The sequence below is a fragment of the Pteropus medius genome, unplaced genomic scaffold (genome assembly GCF_902729225.1).
Source record: "Pteropus medius unplaced genomic scaffold, Ma_sr-lr_union100, whole genome shotgun sequence".
Taxonomy (NCBI): Eukaryota; Metazoa; Chordata; class Mammalia; order Chiroptera; family Pteropodidae; genus Pteropus; species Pteropus medius.
In genome coordinates this window covers 8,483,968-8,502,423 of record NW_024342473.1, presented here as the reverse complement: position 1 = coordinate 8,502,423, position 18,456 = coordinate 8,483,968, and the positions used below count along the sequence as shown (strand labels likewise).

Sequence of the window (18,456 nt, the reverse complement as noted above, 5' to 3'; positions counted from 1 at the left end):
CACCTTAGTAAATCAGGAATAAATCCTCAGTGTTTAATCCTACTTCCTTTGATTTGTATTTAAGAATTCTTGTAATAAACTAGAAGGCTACTTCAAAGCCAACTACAAGGTAAGGAACATGGATGTGTAAATAAACAAACAGCATATTAGAATTTGGCATGTGGAATGTCAGAGGAATAAGAGAACGTTTGTAATGAGGATCAAATGGTCACCACAGGGGACAGAGCTGAGAGAGGAGCTGGATCTCAACTAGAAGTTTCCACTGGCATTTATTTTTATCTTCCCTTATGTTGTCATTGACATTACAGTGAATGAGTATCAGCTACAGGGATGGTAACTTCCTGGTTTTGCATGAACCTGGTATCCATATGAGACAATTGTCTACCCACTCTAAGGCCCCACGCATTAGAAGTAGATAAAACCTTTCAGTGTTTAAAAAGTGTCTTGTCAATAATGGTATTTTGTTACTTTTGAAATCTATTTTTGAAGTAACTAAAAATAGCTTGATTTTATGTGTCTTTGTTTCAGGGCATTGACCAGTTTGGACCTCCTATGATCATCCACTTCCGTGTGCAGTATTACGTAGAAAATGGCAGATTGATCAGGTATGAGGACAGGGAGAGAGTCTAAACCTTTATTCCCAACAGCACTCATCTTCTAACATAAATAAACCGTATCAAATACTTCTAACCAAATAAAATACTCATATTTATTGTTTGTCTCTCCCTGCTAGACTATAAATTCTGTAAGAGCAGGATTTTTGATTTTTAAATCTTTTTGCACACTCATGTTGTATCTTCAGGTTCTACACCAGAGGTACAGTATGCACTCAGTAAATATTTGTTGGATGAATGAATGAATGATCATGTTAGACTGTTGATGAAAATGTTAATAATAATATCACTGGCTCACATTTTCTATACTCCACATTTTCAGTAACAATTCAGTCACCAAAAAGATATTTCATTCAAGAGGAAACTGGCACTTTGTGAAGAGTGGAGAGACTGATTAAAAGATTATATTATTTTCTGGTGGTGGGATGGGGAATGGGGCAGCAGCAAGAAGCCTCTCCTGTAAAAATGCATGGGTGTTTATATAGCCTGGTTTTCTTTTCACTTTGGGGTTGCTTCTGCCTTGGCAGTAGCTTTAAAGCTAAGATTACACCCAGTGGAATTACCCTGTGAGAATCTTAGATGAAGTTTGGCAACGGCAGGTAATTGATTCTTTTTCTAGATGAACAATACTATGCTCATGATACAAACTCAGGGTCAGTTTATCATTTGCTTAGGAGGATTCAGTGCTGGAAACTTTCAGAAGTGATTTTGTTGGCTGATAGAATATACTGGAAATGTGAACTCTGTTTTACTAATTTATTTTTAAATTTTGAGAAACTCCATATGAAAGAGACAAAGATACATTTAGCTAATGAATTATATGTGAGATTTCTCTCTTGGTATCTATATCATTGCCACATTAAAATTAAAAAAGTAAAAAAGGCTGAGAAACTTTTTAGTTATTCCAAATTTATGAAAAATTTTTACTCAATTTACCTACTAAGTATGGAATAATCTGGAAAGAGGAAGATATATTATTTAGCCACTAATTAACCCCTTGGGGCTAATGAATGTTTAATTTATCCCTATACTTCTGCCCTTTTCCCCAGAGAGGAACTAGTCCAAGCACTATGTGGTCAGCATTATAAAAAGAAGTACTCTGTCTCAAGGGGAAAAAAATTACATAAATGCTTTATTTTTAAACTCTTCGTGCTTAAACACAATCTTGGTTAAAATAAACCCACATGTTTTTATTTTTATCAACTAATCTATGAATCTCAGGTAAACATTCAACCTAAAATAATTGGGAATAATTTTAATAATTTTAATAATAATAAGCTCATTAAATGCATACGCACACACAGTTTTTTGTTGTTTTTTTTTTCTGCATTTTTACTTTGATCACAAAGGCGTCCTATGTGCCTATGACATCTTTTGGCGCTTAACCATATTTTTTCCCCAGTTAGCACTTCTTACTCGGCATATTTAATGGGGACTGTATTTATTTCTGACCTCAGTGGACTGTAATCTGTGCACTATTAGCATTTCCATTTTTGAGGAATATCATGATTGTCTTGACATATGCCTATAAAAACACACCCATAAAGTAATATTCACTTAATAAAAAACGATTTAAGGAAAACATTTTTCAGTTCATTTGTTCTGAGAGGGGAAAACATCATTTATAGTTAAATTTTTTTCTAAACGGTCATATAAATAGAAACATTTTTAAAAGGGCCTTAGAGTACTAGTAATGTGCTCAGCTGAAAACAAGACAAAAAAACAATAGCAAAACATTAAAGCCAGGATGATCCCCTCAGATTTGTCCTTATTTATGTTATATGGGTAGCATTATCGTTAACAATTATTTTAATACAGACAACAAATGCCTAGGCTTCTATTTTAATACTTGTTCAATGAAATATGTATCATATTAGACCGTAGTGATTTAGGCTTTTTTTCCATTCTCTGAATGAATCAAATGTTACAGGCCTTAGAAAATGTTATTTTTGCCGTCTGCGTATTCACTATAACCTCCCCCTTTTCAGAGAGTGGGGAGGGTGGGAGGAGGAGGGAGCCGAAACAGAAGAGCTCTTGTCACCAGATGGATAGCAGGATTTGAGTTCTGTTTACATGCCATTGGATTGTTCCATCAGAATGTGAGTTCTGTTTTCTTTTATTTTCCTAGTGACAGAGCAGCAAGATACTATTATTACTGGCACCTGAGAAAACAAGTTCTTCATTCTCAGTGTGTGCTCCGAGAGGAGGCCTATTTCCTGCTGGCAGCCTTTGCCCTCCAGGCTGATCTTGGGAACTTCAAAAGGAATAAGCACTATGGAAAATACTTTGAGCCTGAGGCTTACTTCCCATCTTGGGTAGGCACTGTTTTCAAATTTTAAGATGTTTACTCTAGCACATTTCTAGTTCGTTGTGCTGCTACTCATGTTGCTTCAAGAAATGGGAACCCGGATGTTTTGTGGCCAGTGAAACCCTTCGTGATGCCCCAAAATAAATTTAACTCAAGAGTATGGTACACATGATCTCTTGATGTACTTTATAGCTGATGTGGAAGAGGATTACTTTCCATCCTAAATATGGAGGAACTTGAAATTTGCCAGCCTTCTCTTAGCATTTATATGGCCTCGATCTTATTTACTCTTAATATGAACAGCATTTTCCCTCTTTGAAGAGGGAAAAACACTACTCTTTAAAAGGTAAGATAATTCACAGCTTTTCCTCTGCTGAGAAAACAAATACAAGTGCTCCTCAGTTTATGATGAGGTTACTTCCCAATAAACCCGTTGTAGGTTGAAATATTGTAAGTCAAAATGTGTTTAATACATCTAACCTAACATCATAACTTAGGCTAGTCTACCTTAAATGTTCTCAGAACACTTAAATTAGCCTACACTTGGGCAAATGTATCTAACACAAAGCTTATTTCATAATAAAGTGTGGAATATCTCATGTAATTTATTGAATACTATCCTGAAAGTAAAAAAAATGGTTGTATGGGTACCCAGTGTTAATGAACATAGCTGAAAGCCTGCACACGGCCTGAAGAATGTTTGAAGCATTGAAGTAAAACAACGCTGGCAACACAGTACACTGTAGAATACCTGTTGGTACCCTCATGATTGCATAACTGACACATCACACTGCTGCTGCCCAGCATCACCAGAGAGTATCATTCCACATGATACTGAGGAAAAAAATCAAAATTTCAAAGTACTGTTTCTACTGAATGCATATTGCTTTGCATCATAGTAAAGTTGAAAAAGTCCTAAATCTAACCATTTTAAGTCCAGGACCTTCCGCCTAAGTAAACTCCTTGCTCTGACTGCTATTTCCTTCATTCCCAGGAGAGGAGCCAGCCCCGTTCCAGCAGGAACTATCTCAGCTGTCCTTTCTCGGCTCCACCCCGTCCATGTCTGTTCCCATCCTTCCTCCAGGTCTCTGCTGTTAACTTCTTTTCTGTATCTTAACCTATTCAAACTAACTCTTCTTCACTCGGAACACACACGTGTTTGGTTTGCACCGCCCCATTCACAGGAAAGAAAGGAGGAAGGGAAAGAAGAGCTGCTTCTCTCACCTTCCCTTCTTAGTAAAGCCACCTGTGTGCTGGCAACTTCCAAATCTGTTTCTCTTCCCGTGTCCATGAGATAGCTGTTTTACCCATAGGCATCTCAAACTCAGAATGTGCCAAGTTAAGTTATTCTTCTTCCCATCTCAATTCTGTATATTCCTACTTCTGTGTTCCTAATCTCAGCTAGTGGCACCGCCATCCATCTGGCCGTCCAGAAACTGGAGTTATACAGAATTTCCCCTTACCCTTCTTCCTCCCTGCCACATCCAATCAACCAGAGAACATCCTCTAACTTATACTTGATTACCCATCACCCAGCTTAAGAAATAAGATTCTCTTGTATGTTTGTTGTTAACTTTCTAAGTGTCTGTTGTGTCCCCTCCCCATGTTTGTTCCTTCCATCTCTCAGGTTCCAGCTCTCATCCATACTTCATCACTGTGGAGGCTAGTCCCTGCTTCAGTCTTTACTCTATAGATTATAGATGAGTTGATTTTGCTTGATTTAAACCTTCAGGGGCTCCCCTGTCACTTGCCCAGGCCCCAGAGCGTGACTGAGGAGCTTTCCAGGATATGGCCCCTGCCAGCCTTTCCAGCTTCCTTTCTGATTATCCTCCATTTTGAATTTTATGCCGTAGCAACATCCAGCAGTTCCTGTGTTCCACACCTCCAGTGGCAGTTAGCACTACTAGCCTTTCTCCTCCAGTTCTTATATCCTTCTCCCTGTTTTGCCTGGCTAACGCCTATTCATCCTCTAAGACTCAATTTTCTCTTTCTTCAGCACTTCACACTTAATAACATAATAATATATGTTATTACTGACTGATTGACGGTGCTTCTGTTGTTGAAGAGAAACCACAAAAGGTGTCAAGCTTTTACATATCAATGTCTGTTGGACCAACATTAGCCTGTATTTACATTCCCTAGTTGTCTTCAAGTACTCACTGAACCTGGGTCATTTAAACTAGAGCTTCCCAGTCAGTGCACGATGGAATCCAGAGTGCCCAGATAACCGTGGCCTCAACTCTTGGGATCACCGGAATCACTACTCCAGTGTCCTTATGAGAATTCTCTATATGTTCTTTGGCCTGAAAAAGATGACAAGTACTGATTTAAGATTGTAAAAGGCATCTGAAAAGCTTGTAATTTGACTTCTCAGCAAAACTTGATAATTGGCCAGTAGTTTGTCATGTTTAATTCATTAGGAAGAAACAATATGTCAATATCTATAAAAACATTAAACATTAAAACTAAAAATTCTGTAATTTTTTTTTTATTCCGATGATTTTAAATTCTCCTTTTTGTTCACTTGCATAATACTTTTCACATTTTATAATCCTATGAAATCAGCTAGGACCTTTAATCAACACCTTTCTCTGAGCCTGTAGCTGCTGGATACTATATATTTTTGACATCTAAAAGCTCAGGCTACTATCTGATGAAAATATAAGCAACAATGAATTGCAAGGAGTATATGAAAGAAATTGTTTTTCTCATAAGTATTCAGAGTGTTCATATCAGCCTTCTATGCAAAAACCAAACATGTTTCAGAGAATTCCTAGCAGTCCCCTGCCATCTTTGGATTAACTTGTGGAAACTCCTACTCTGTGGCTGTAATTTTAGAAGAATTAAGTAGGATCCAGAACCTGAAGATATGCTGAGAGGAGTTGTATTTCATGGTACCGATTGCAAGGATAAACAATGATGTGCACAAAATTTTGCAAGTTTGCATGTTTTTTTTTTCTTGGTGGGTTTCAAGACAAGAGGACATATTTTTTCCCATTTTTTGTGATCTTTTGGATATGCAGTACTACAGCTGAATTGACGTTGCCGCTTCTCTTATTAGCAGGTTCAGCCTCGTATTATAACTGATGGTGAAAACAAAATAAAAGTGGGAATTTTCTAATACGAATTAGCCAGTTTACAGAGCCTGTTTTAGGTCCTGTCCTTTCCATCATTTGGGGGTCGAGGGTAGTACTTAACATCCCTCCAACAAATGTTGCATTGCACACCCATTGTGTTCCAACAGGTTGTTTCCAAGAGAGGGAAGGACTACATCCTGAAGCACATTCCAAACATGCACAAAGATCAGTTTGCACTGACCGCTTCCGAGGCTTATCTTAAATATATCAAAGAGGCCGTCCGACTGGATGACGTTGCGGTTCATTACTACAGACTATATAAGGTACAGAACCACAATGAGTCTGCAGCTTCTGAGAAAATTGCACCTTCTTGAGCAGAAGGAACTTTTATTTAAAGTTCTCATTTCACTTTTTAATGGGCTTTTAAAGAAGTTTCATGTGACTTGCTGTTTGTCATCATAATTCAGTCTTGGAGTCCTTGGGCCTAGGAGCAGGATGGAGTCTTTTTTAATGGTTCTAATATTGAGATAACAAGTGGCTGCAAACTGTGAATCTGGCTTTTCGGTGATAAGAAATCGTTATTTTTCTTCTTCCCAAATCTGCATTTCTGCCTAGGGAGTACATTGGCAACTTGTTTGGTCAGTAATTTTTAATATTCCTCAAAGTGAAGCCATACCTGCATTGTATCAATTAATAACAAGAACGTCATCACAACTGCTAGTGTTTATTGAATACTGTGTTTATGGGGCACATTTTTTTTTTTTTTTTAAAACCCTCACAACCCCGTAAAATAGGAACCGTAATCTTCATTTTACAGTTGTGGGAACAGACTAGAGACCACAAAACTAGTAAGTGACAGAGCCAGGATTTAACCCAGGTCTACTTGAAAACAAGCTGTGTGCTTTCACCATTGAACTCTGTTGTTTCCCTCACTCTCTGAAGTTTGTTACTCTCTTTTGTGTCCTCTGTATACTATTGTCATTTTTCCAGAGGTCACAGGTTACACACCCAAATAACAACTGGGGCCAGGCTCTAAGGGAATCAGTCACACACTGCTGTTTATCATTTCTGTCTTCTCTTCCCACCTCCTCCCTACTCCTCTCCCTATTTCACAAGTGTCACTTCCTTGGCAAGAACTCCTGAATTCCCACTTACATATTCAAGGGTATATTCTCAAACCAAATAGGCTAAAGTGGTTCAGAGTGTTTTCTATTGAGCCTGACTTCTGGATTGAATCCCAGCTTCACCTCTTAACTGTGTGATCTTAGGCAGGTTACTTAACCTCTGTGCTTGAGTTTCCCCATAGTTAAATGGGGATGGTAACATCCCTGTCTCTGAGATTTACTGAAGACTTAAAAGATAATGGATGAAAAGTGCTTCAAAGAGAGTGCCCAGCACATGTTAAGCATGACATTAAACTGTTACTATTATTATTATGCTGTTACCATTATCATTATACTATTACCATTATCATTGTTACTATTATGCTTGTTGGCATGCCTGTAAGCCTTTGTGGTAAAATTAGCATAAGTAGACCATTGGAGACTGGACTGTAGTTTGGATATATTGCTTGGTGATCTTCCTGGCTGGTTCAGAAAACTTGGTAAGGAACCAAAGGATGGTATTTTTTTCTCTCTTCCATGCCCAAGAGACACACTGTTAATGCCTTGTCATCTTTGAAAGGCGTAATTGAGTTCCATATAATCTCTTTATCTAAGTTTCTAAAGGACTGAGTTATTTTTTTTCCCTTAAGAGATTTTATTTGTGACACTGCAATTTATATGACAAACTGCAAATAAATTACATTTGAAAATCAGTTTATAATTTAAAAACTTATTAGAAGTACTGATGTATTGAAGAGTGTGGCTTTGGAATCAGATATCAGTTAGAAACCCTATATCACCACTCAGTAATACCGGGATCCTAGGCAAATATAACTATAATCCTGGGCCATCTATTAAGTGGGAATGCGTCTATTCATTTCACAAAGTTGGGAAGATTCTGTGAGATAATGAATCCAGGTAGAGTGCCTGGCACATTAGTGGGTGTTCAATAAATATTAATTACTTCTTTTTTTTTTTAATTCTTATTTGATAGGGAAGATCAGTATTTTAGAGAATCCTTTACTGAAGTAGATATCCCCATTTATTTTTAGTGTAATAATTAATCTTTAAAATTTACTTAATTTGTAATACTTCTATATGGTATAGAAAATGACACTTGTCTTCTTAAAACAAAATAATTAATAATAAAAATGTAACTAAAGGAAGTAAGGAATAGATATTATTACCTTATGGGCTGAGTTTTTATTCTTTGAAGAAATCAGGTGGCAGCCATTAAAACCGCTTCATTTAAGGCCTGCTTATAAAACGTAAGTAAAGTAGACAGAGGACAGGAAACATTCTGAATGGGAAAAAAATCTGTGTCCCTTTTCCAGTACTACACACCTCATACATGCACAACCATGATTTTTATGAGCACAATTTTATTTCAGGAAGTAATCAGAACAGCCTTGAAAGAGAAATTGGCCTAAACTCATAGTGATGGATTGGTTTCTCCTTTTAAACCTATACTATATGTGGCTTCCTTGCCATAAAAATATATTAGTTGATATAAAAAGAAAAAGAAAAGAAAAAGCCCAAATAGTGAAAATAGGCTCTATCTTTTCTGTGCCAGGATGCATTTTTGAAAAATATTTCTCACTGTGTTGATGAGAAAACGGGCTAAATGTAATAAAGATCTGTACATATTCATTTATTGTTTTTATTGAGAAATCTCATAATGAAAACAATTTAGTCACTTAGTAATGTTATTTATCTTCTTTTTTAAACTTCATATTTTATATCCACTTATTACAGATGAGCACTTAAAAGGTGTGGCCAAATTTCTGGGTACATTCTTAATTGTAGAATTTTTTCCTTGTGTAGTTGTACTTTATTTTTTACAGTTTATAGTTTAGCTGGTAGAATGTCTATCATCTTGGCAAGTAATAATTGAACTTCTAAAAAATAAGTAATTTTTTCCCAAACTAACTGAAAATACAACTTTTACGGTTTTATTATCTATTTTCTTGAGAGACCCTTAAATATTTAGGCTTACCTCTAATTTTAGCTTCAAAGCTAAGAGACTTACCTGGTTTGAAACATGTAAAGAAAGTCCTAGTGCATCTCACAGTGTAGCTACGACATTAGATTCAAGATGCTAACACCTAAGAAAAGGTTAAGCATAAGACAGAAGGTAAAAATCATATGAAAGCAAAAATATTCTTGTTTACTAGAGTTCTCAGGAACATAAGTATTTAGAATATCATCAGATATGAAAATGAATTTAATATGGTGAAAACACTAATACTTTTGAAATCTCAGGGATTACTACCCTAATCTCAGGGATTTCAAAAGTATAATATACCATTATTGATTCACTATGTGCTCATGAGTTTCTTAAAGCTCGTAGAAAATTAGGGATGTGCAAGATGAGCAAAGTTATTTTAAACCAGAAACTTTCCAATCCTGAAATTTCTTTCTCTTTCTTTTCTTTGGTGCTAAATTGTCCATTGTAGAAGAAAAATATATTTTTTCATACAATTTTATTCCTACAGGATAAAAGAGAAATTGAAGCTTCTCTAACTCTTGGATTGACCATGCGGGGGATACAGATTTTTCAGGTTAGTAAATGAAAAATAAGTGTCAGATAGTATCCACTATGTCTTACATTGACAATGTGCCCGTGTGGTCCTGTGATGGGTTCACTGATCAATCCACTGGTCTGACAATGGATTGGTCATTACTTCCTGCTTGTCTAACACAGATGTGGATGATATAGGATAGATGAAGTGATACAGTCTAAACCTTGATAGTAATGCGTCCTCTAGAGCAGAAAACAACAAGCCAAAGATTGGCCCACGTTCATCACCAACAGATCATTAATATTCAAACATTTTTCTTGGTGTGTCATTGATTTTAAATATTCTCTTTTATCCTCTGGAACATTAATAACTGTCTATAGAAAAATAACATGTTAATACAGTGCCTGACCAGGCATTTTAATTTCCGTTACATTTTTCTGATAAAGTTTTTGTCCCTCGATTAAGTAGATGGGATGGTGTTATCCTACACCCATCAGTAGGGGAGAGAAAATGCCTCATTCTATGAGACCTAAGAGAATATAGGGTGTCTTATCTTTGATGTAGACAAAATATGCAATTATGAAAGTCTGAGTGCCTTATCCCTCGAATGCCTGAGTCTTTTGGACTTTTTATTTAAATTTAAGGATAAGACAAAAGAGAAAAGATTGCCTTGAAAGAGGGCCAGTTAATGCAGTCACTCAAGAACCAAAAGCTACAAATTGTATCACTAATCCTAATTACTGTCTGCAAGTCTCCCAAGAGAGTTGAGGACCTCTTTCAGATTTTAATTAATGTATTTTAGTTTTCCAGGAGAGAAATTAAAGCCATTTTAGAGTGTCTGTCAGTTTTATCAGTAACTCTATATGCATTATAATTCTTTCCACAGAATTTAGATGAAGAGAAACAATTACTTTATGATTTTCCCTGGACAAATGTTGGAAAGTTGGTGTTTGTGGTAAGTTTAAAGTAACTGAAAAACCAAAACCAAAAAAAACACCTCAATTGTTTGTTTTTTTGGATTTTTGTCATTTCTTGTTTTTTAAAACAATATTGTCCTTAGCAGAAAAGTTGATATTTTTTAAAAGTTGACAGTAAAGATAATTAGCTTTCTTATATTCTTATGCATGTGCTATAATCCTTGTCACTCATCAGTAGTGAACCTAAAATTAAAGAATATTAGCAAAAGAAATTATTAATTTTAATTTTGTGTCTGGTCCTCACCATACTACCCTAAATTATTCTAGTTGCAGAGAAAATGCAAGAAAAGTAAAAGATGAGTTCATTAAATAGAATTACTTTTAAAAGCCCACAGCAGAGGGATTACAAAACAGAAAACTGTAATCACAGGGTAAATTACTCTTAGTGTGGGGGTTGCCCAGTTCTTTTAGAAGTTACTTCTTTTGAATGAAGAATAAAGAGTGATATAAAAAGATGTTTCTATTAATATCTGACTCTTTGAAACTCATCATTATACAGAAAAGTCTATAATTCTTAACAGGAAAAATTATTTTATTTTTAGAATATTAAGAATGGTGCACTTTGTTTTTGTTGTTAGAGCAAATTCATGATTCTTGTAGCTGTTTCTCTACTTTGCCAGTTACATCCATTTTTTTGGTAGGGTTCAAAAAATTATAGTTGATAATGTACATATCTAATGGCCATTAAAGTACATAATTTTTTTCCTTCAGAAATTATTGAAATAAATACACAAAGGAAGGAGGAAGATAAGGATTTGTACACATGGGCTTCTCTCCCATAAGGAAGATGGCCTATATAAATAAAGGGCTGTATTGCCAAACAGCATTTGGGTACTGACTCCACACTGCCCTGTTAGTCAAAAGACCTGTTTCAGACTACATTAATTACTTGGGCACAATTCAATCCGATTTCACTTTACTCATAAATTAAGTGGAGCCTGACCTGACTCCTCCTCACTGTCTTTCTCTCATCCAGCTCTTTGTCAAAGGATCTGAGCTGTTTGAAAATGAGCAAATTTTACCCCACCTGGCCTTTCATGTCCCAAATGAAGTAGTAATAAAATGCATTTTGAAATTGAGTGTTTTAAGAGTCCTGTGCTCAGTGGTTCCTGAATCCAGCTGTACATTAGATTTACCTGAGGAGCATGTTTAAGATAACAGATTTTTGGACCTCATCCTTCTCTCCTAGAGATTTCTAGTTCAGTGGATGTGATTTGGAGACCAAGAGTCTGCTTCGACAAATTTCCCAGATGATTCTTCTCACAGCCAGTTCCTCCCAGCTCTGCCTAGCTGTGTGACCTTGAGCAAGTTATTTAACCTCTCTGTGCCTTAGTTTCTTCATTTCAAAATGAAGAAAGGTTAAATAACTTGCTCAAGGTGACTTACTGTGAGGATTAATGAGTTAATATGTGCTTGGTGCTCATTAAGTGTCAATTATTACCATTATAGCATTGGCATCCATTGGTGGTTTCTTTAAACTGAAAGGTTCAGAGGTGAAAAATTCCATCCCTATTTGAGTTACACAAACCCATATTGCATTGTGGCGACTTTAAATGTACAATTAGAATATGCCTCCCTCTTTGCTTTATCTCTTCCCTTTGGCTGAGAATCATTGTGTCGCTTATTCCTTTTTGTAGTCTTGCTGCCCTATTCATTATTAGCAAAGTTAAAGGAATTTATAATATTCCATAACTAAGGAACTTTACTAAGCTCTCACCAACTTTGAACTAATGATCCCAGACTTAATGAGATTCCTTATATCTCTACTGATAGATACTTATACGACTTATAACAATTCTTTCTCTTTTCTGTCTCATCCGTCCAAATGTCCCTCTAGATTCTAGCTCTCTCCTTTAGCCAGCTAGAGGGGTTTTATATTTTTTCGAAACCCTAAATAAGTATCTTATGTTGTTCACTATCATAAGTCTGTTTATTTTATCCCCAGAATTTACCGTAAACTATAATTACGTGTTTATTTGCCATCTCTCCCACCAGGATGTATCTCCATGAAGGTGGGGACCTTGTCTGTCCTGTTCACTGTCATTTTCTCAGTGCCTAGTGCAATGTTTAGTACATCGCAAGTGTTTAACAAATATTTGAATGCATTACACTTCTAGAATTTGTTTGCTGAGTAAGGGTGTTGGGATTGCATTTGAGAGTGCTTTCATGATGGGCCCTTCTCTTCTCCATTATATAAGTGGCCTGACTAGCCAGAGAAACCGAAGATATTCTTCAGCTGTCATACCCAGTTAGTGTTTACCAGAAGATACTGGCTAGACACTTCCCTGGATTTTTCCTGGATTCCTCCATCCCGTGACATTTTTGAAAGGGAAAACAGTAATTTATCTCTCAATAAACTTTGAATGGAGCTTTATACAGTAAGTCCTCACTTAATGTCAGAATGGGTTCAGTGGCTTTAAGCAAAATAACGTATAATGAAACCAGTTTTACCACAAGCTAATAGATAGAAACGAGTTAAGTTCCTACAACATCTCATCAACATTATGATGAAATGATGTTTTTCAAGGACCTGCTGCACATGTATCTATTTCTGAATCTGTAGTTTTCCTTACTAAAAAAAAAAAAAAATGAAGGGAACCTTGGCAAATCAGAGACTTTTCTTCTTGAATCTGATTTATGCTTTCCCTCCATAGGGTAAGAAATTTGAGATTTTGCCAGATGGTTTGCCCTCAGCCAGGAAGCTCATATACTACACAGGATGTCCCATGCGCTCCAGACACCTCCTGCAACTCCTGAGCAACAGCCACCGCCTCTACATGAATTTGCAGCCTGTCCTGCGACACATCCGGAAGCTGGAGGAAAATGAAGGTATTCTGGGGTCGGGGACGGGGAAGCAAATGGTGCTTTGCCATCCGTGGTCTTTTACTCTACAGCTGCCGTGAACTTTGGCTTTAGGTTCCTGAAGAGTGGGTTTTGAGGACTGGGCCTCTCCGGATTCAGAGCACTGTTCCTGTTTACATCTCGGCACTATTCCAGAGGGCAAGGGATAGCCTTGAGGCCCACCAACCACAGCACCTATCCCAAATACCTGAGGTTATCCCATCCTGTAGCTATCTCTCGAGTATAGCCTCTTTAAAGTTCCCCCACACTTAGCTAGAAAAATCCTTGCAAAAAGCCGCCACATGAAGGTGCAGCAGGCCAAAGTTTATCTGCATCTCAGAGCTCTGTATATACACCAAGTCACCTTGGCTCTATTATCCATAGGCAATCTGAACTTCTTTCCAGTAAAGGTAGGTCACAGAAATGTAATGTCTTCCAGTCTCTCTTACTGACTGCTGGGAGGCCCCCAAGTCGGCCTCAGCAGGAATGACAAACAAAGGAGAAAGCAGTTTTCATTTGAATTTTATCAGCCAGTGCTGTGAGGGCTTTGCTGCGACACAGAATAGAGCAGTTTATTTGGGGCCCCGGAGTCCTGGCCCCAAGAAGGGAGACATATCATGGTTAGGAAGAGGAAGGCAGGGATGGGGCCTCCGACAGCAGCTTCAGCTTTCCAGTATTGACCTCATCGTTAGCCTGGTTAACACACTCCAATGTCTCATTCCCCAAAGTGCTGCTTTGCCTCCTTGTTTATATTTAATGCCTTCAATTTGTTTGGAAAATTCATGTTGTACTAATTCTTGGTAGTTCTATTAGATTCGTAGATTTAGGGGTGTTTGCCTGATCCCTAGGAGGCAGATTCATACCTTAGGTCCATGTCTGAAATAATTGTTGACCTCTCAGACCCCACCTTTCCGACAGAAATAAGACAAATGCCTGTCTTCTCTTAACAAACAAAAAACTTTAGAGATTTGCACATCTGATTGATTCCTCTCAAAAGCTGTCTCTCTCTAAAGGAGACCTGGTTTGGAGATGTCATTGTAATTTGAGTAGTGATTAGAACATGAATCATCTCCCACTGTCTGCCACCAAACTGCATCTGTCTTCTGAGAAAATTGGTAAAACTGTCAGGTGTGTTGGCTTCCTCTGCTGCCAGACTGCCAGTTCTTCATCACGATGACTCATTGGTATAACAAATATATCTCTCTGATGCTGACATGAATATTAAGAGGAATTCAGACAGAACAGGAAACTTGTGAGAATAAGTGACTTACTGAGGTGCAGAGCCCTCATTTGCCAAGTCAGCGTTGTTCCTAACTATTGCCTTGAGAAGTGTATTTATTCCATCAGCTCTCTACCAGCAGCATTTTAGTAAATTCTTGTTTAGGTGACCTTAAGAGGAGCTCGTTAGAGCTTCAAAGAATTAAAGAACCTCCCTATAAGGTCTAAGGTAAAATTACAAAGTATTTTGAGTTCTCAGAGGGTGGGCTTCATCCATTACCAAGTATAGTACAGAGCATATTTGGGGGCTTATGTGAGTAGATCTTTTATTTGGACATAGATTTGGGGGAGGGGAGGACTTTTTTTCTTTTTCTTCCAAAGAAAACATACTTAATTTCTTCTACTTAGAGATCCCTCCAGGTCTGAAGGAAGCCTGGAACTAAGTTTCCCTGGACCAGCCCTGGCCTGAATCCAGTTGTCTCACCCACACTTAAGGACTCCATCATTTTCTTAAGCTTTCTCAGCATTGGTTTAGCAAAAAAGCAGCACAGAAAGAGTCTGTATTTTACTTAATCAAATTTATTTTAGTCACCTTGTCTGAAACACTGTTTTAGCATTTTATAGTAGAAAATGATTATAAGAATTCTTCTGTAGTATTTAGAAGAAATATCTTTTTTGTTAAAAAAAAATTTTTTAACCCCACTTATTCAGTAGCTGGAGCTTATTCTCAGGTCATATGTCCAGAGGCCACATTGACTGCATATATTCCAGAATAATGTGTGAAAAACTTTGTGGTCTCTGGGCTTTTACCACAGGGGGAATAAAAGAACACTGACATGTTGACCATCTGCGCTGTTTATGCTGGTGATTATTAGGAGGATGAGAAGTTGCATTTTGCCTTTCTTAGAATAAATTTCTGAATTATTTCAAAATTTCCTCAGTTTGTAATGAGCGGTACATAGCTTCCTAAATGTTTGCAGAAGATCTAAGTGATGTAGCACTGTGAAGGGAACAGAGGCTAGCCTTGTAGAGCTCCAAGGCTAAGGTGACACTTTGACAGGAAGTAGATTTACACTAGACTCCTACTGGGAAGAGAGCAGGCTGGCAAGTGCTCGTCTTCCACTGAGTATACTCGTGAGTATACTAGTGAGTATGGAAGAACTATGATTGGCTCCAAACCTTTCGGGAAGTTGGGAGTAAGAGGACTAGTTATAAAGAGGTAGAAAAGCTTTTAAATTATTAGATCCACAATTCCCAATTGTCCTAGAATTCTGATACGTTATAGAACTTATTTCTTTTTCTTTAATTTTTTTCTCTTCACTTGCCACCCCTTAAGGGCCACATGGCTATTATTTTGAAACTACAGTGAATAGAAATTATATGAGAATTTTGCAAATGCTTTTAGCTCTCTATCTTTGTCTTAACCCCTGTTGCCTTCAAAAAATAGGAATCATTAGAACCCAGTGTAGCCCTAAAAGATGGGTTAAATGGACTTTGGTCTCAGTGATATGTGTGCTGGGCTGTGATGTCCGGTTCCAGTCTCCCTTCTGTGTGGCTACACACACTTGCCTTTGTGTTTCAGCCTGATTCTTTAGAATTAAAGTGAATGGGCTAGAGCCCAGAAATGTACGCATAGCCTCCTCCAAGCATTTTTTTTCCATTTTGCATTCTGGAAAGCATTATCTTCTCTTTCTGCTGATGCTCATTCCCTCTCTGAGGAGCCCGTGGCGATTATACTTTAGAGCTGGATTCAGACATCAGGAGTGTAAGTGTTTTCACTTAACCAAGAAATAAGACAGTTAAATCCATTATCAGCCCCTGAGAACCCAATTAGTTTACTAGTTAGCAGTTTCTGAAATAATATCAACTTCACATTCCCCGAATGCAGTCTTCATTTTTTAGCATTGTTTCAACGTGTTGTTTCTCATCAGTATTAAAAATACAAGGAAGCTAAACTATTTTTTTTTTGTTTTAAATCTCTGACCTGAAATGCAAAATGCAAAAATATTTTTTTTTGTCAGTCATATACCTGCATCTCAGTTGTTACTTTGTGCCTTAACAGAAGTTTAGAATTTGATAAAAGGAACTTTCCGATATTTTGTCTTTCTATTAAAGAACAGCACTGACATGTTAAAGAACAGTTTTACCAATCAGAGGCCACGTGGCAAACCAATAGTGATTATTATGTTTTCTAAATGATTGATAAGGTCTCATTTATTTAGCCTAAATGGAGAAAAGTGATTTTCATTAATATAAATCTAAATTTTAGAATTCTTTGAAAGAAATTCTCAGAATAGTTTTATTTTATATTGTATTTGACAGAGCTAAGCTAACAATGGACCAAATTGAACAAGTGAACTAATAAAATGAATGGCAGTTGGCATAATTATATTTATTAAACAGTCTCCTATAGCAGTGCTTCTAAAATTATCTTTGGAGAAGGACCAGGTTTTTAAAATTTCTAATCCACTGTGGACTGATACTTTTGCAAAATACAAAATCACATTAGTGGCTATCATGACAATGTCAGATTGCTCTAAAACTTGCTAAATGTTTATTCTCAGTTATTGAAATTATTTCACTATGGACCATTAACAGTTTGCTGACAAGAAGTGGTCTGCCGACTTATACTTTGAATAGCTGTGTTCTATAGTGCTCAAAACTGTAAAACTTTTTGAGTAGTTTAAATATGCCCCTCAAACCTGTTGTACTGGTTTTTATTCATTTTTCAATCTCCTTAAGTGGAGCTCCTATTAGAATTATGACCACTTTCCATTTACTAGGTTCTGAGTGTGAAATTATACTTGCTCTTGGCCTAATGACTCACTCACGCTAACCTACTGTTTTTTTTCTGTCTTGGCTGAATGTAATGACAAGCTGTGTTCCTCACCACACAGAGAAGAAGCAGTACCGGGAATCTTACATCAGTGACAACCTGGACCTTGACATGGACCAGTTGGAAAAGCGTTCCCGGGCCAGCGGGAGCAGCGCGGGCAGCATGAAGCACAAGCGCCTGTCTCGTCACTCCACTGCCAGCCACAGCAGCTCCCACACCTCGGGCATCGAGGCAGACACCAAGCCCCGGGACACGGGGCCAGAGGACAGCTACTCCGGCAGCGCCATCCACCGCAAGCTGAAGACCTGCAGCTCAATGACCAGCCATGGCAGCTCCCACACCTCAGGGGTGGAGAGCGGTGGCAAGGACCGGCTGGAAGAGGACTCACAGGATGATGGTAACTTTCCCCCAGCCCTTCAGGCGGACGGTACTGACTCGTCCTCACTTGCTCTCTTCTGTTTTTCCTCCTAGTTGTTTTTTGTTTTTTGTTTTCCAAGAATCAGTTCTGTAGAATTGATGTCTGGAGAGCAACTAAGAAGTAGTAATGGAGAAAAAGAGGGCCTTGCCATCTTCCCCAATGACTCGGTTGTTTGTGTTTGACTGTGGACAAAACATCCCTTTACTCATGATCTTTTGCCACAGCAGGGTTAGATGTTGTGGATTCTAAGTTTTAGTAGTTTGTACAGAGTAGAAGTTAGTCCTGCAGCCCTTGTCTCTGCATTTCTGATTTCTAGATGAAATAGGCATTGGTTAGGACAGCAGATTAGATGCTATGATAGTAACAGAAACGACTTGAACTTTGGCAAAAAAAAAAATTGGACCCAGGCCATTTGATTAATTAGTAAGTATTTCTAAAATAATTCCCATATCACCAGAACTCTAGGAAGTATGAAAGAAATATACCAACTGGCTGCTTAATTCTGTGTTAAGGAAATAAGATGAGGCCTACAACACAGTGAC

The 18,456-nt window shown here is 37.5% G+C and overlaps 1 protein-coding gene across 5 annotated transcripts in view; it reads left to right on the top strand.

Annotated features, from left to right (window-relative positions):
- Nucleotides 1-18,456, top strand: part of FRMD6 (FERM domain containing 6) — a 71,386-nt gene that overhangs the window by 44,644 nt on the left and 8,286 nt on the right. For all 5 annotated transcript variants that reach the window (XM_039865133.1, XM_039865132.1, XM_039865131.1 and 2 more), the window contains exons 5-11: nt 529-605; nt 2,743-2,929; nt 6,167-6,322; nt 9,598-9,663; nt 10,511-10,579; nt 13,256-13,430; nt 17,558-17,893. In XM_039865133.1, coding sequence (XP_039721067.1) covers nt 529-605; nt 2,743-2,929; nt 6,167-6,322; nt 9,598-9,663; nt 10,511-10,579; nt 13,256-13,430; nt 17,558-17,893 — 1,066 coding nt within the window. The remainder of the gene's footprint in view (nt 1-528; nt 606-2,742; nt 2,930-6,166; nt 6,323-9,597; nt 9,664-10,510; nt 10,580-13,255; nt 13,431-17,557; nt 17,894-18,456) is intronic.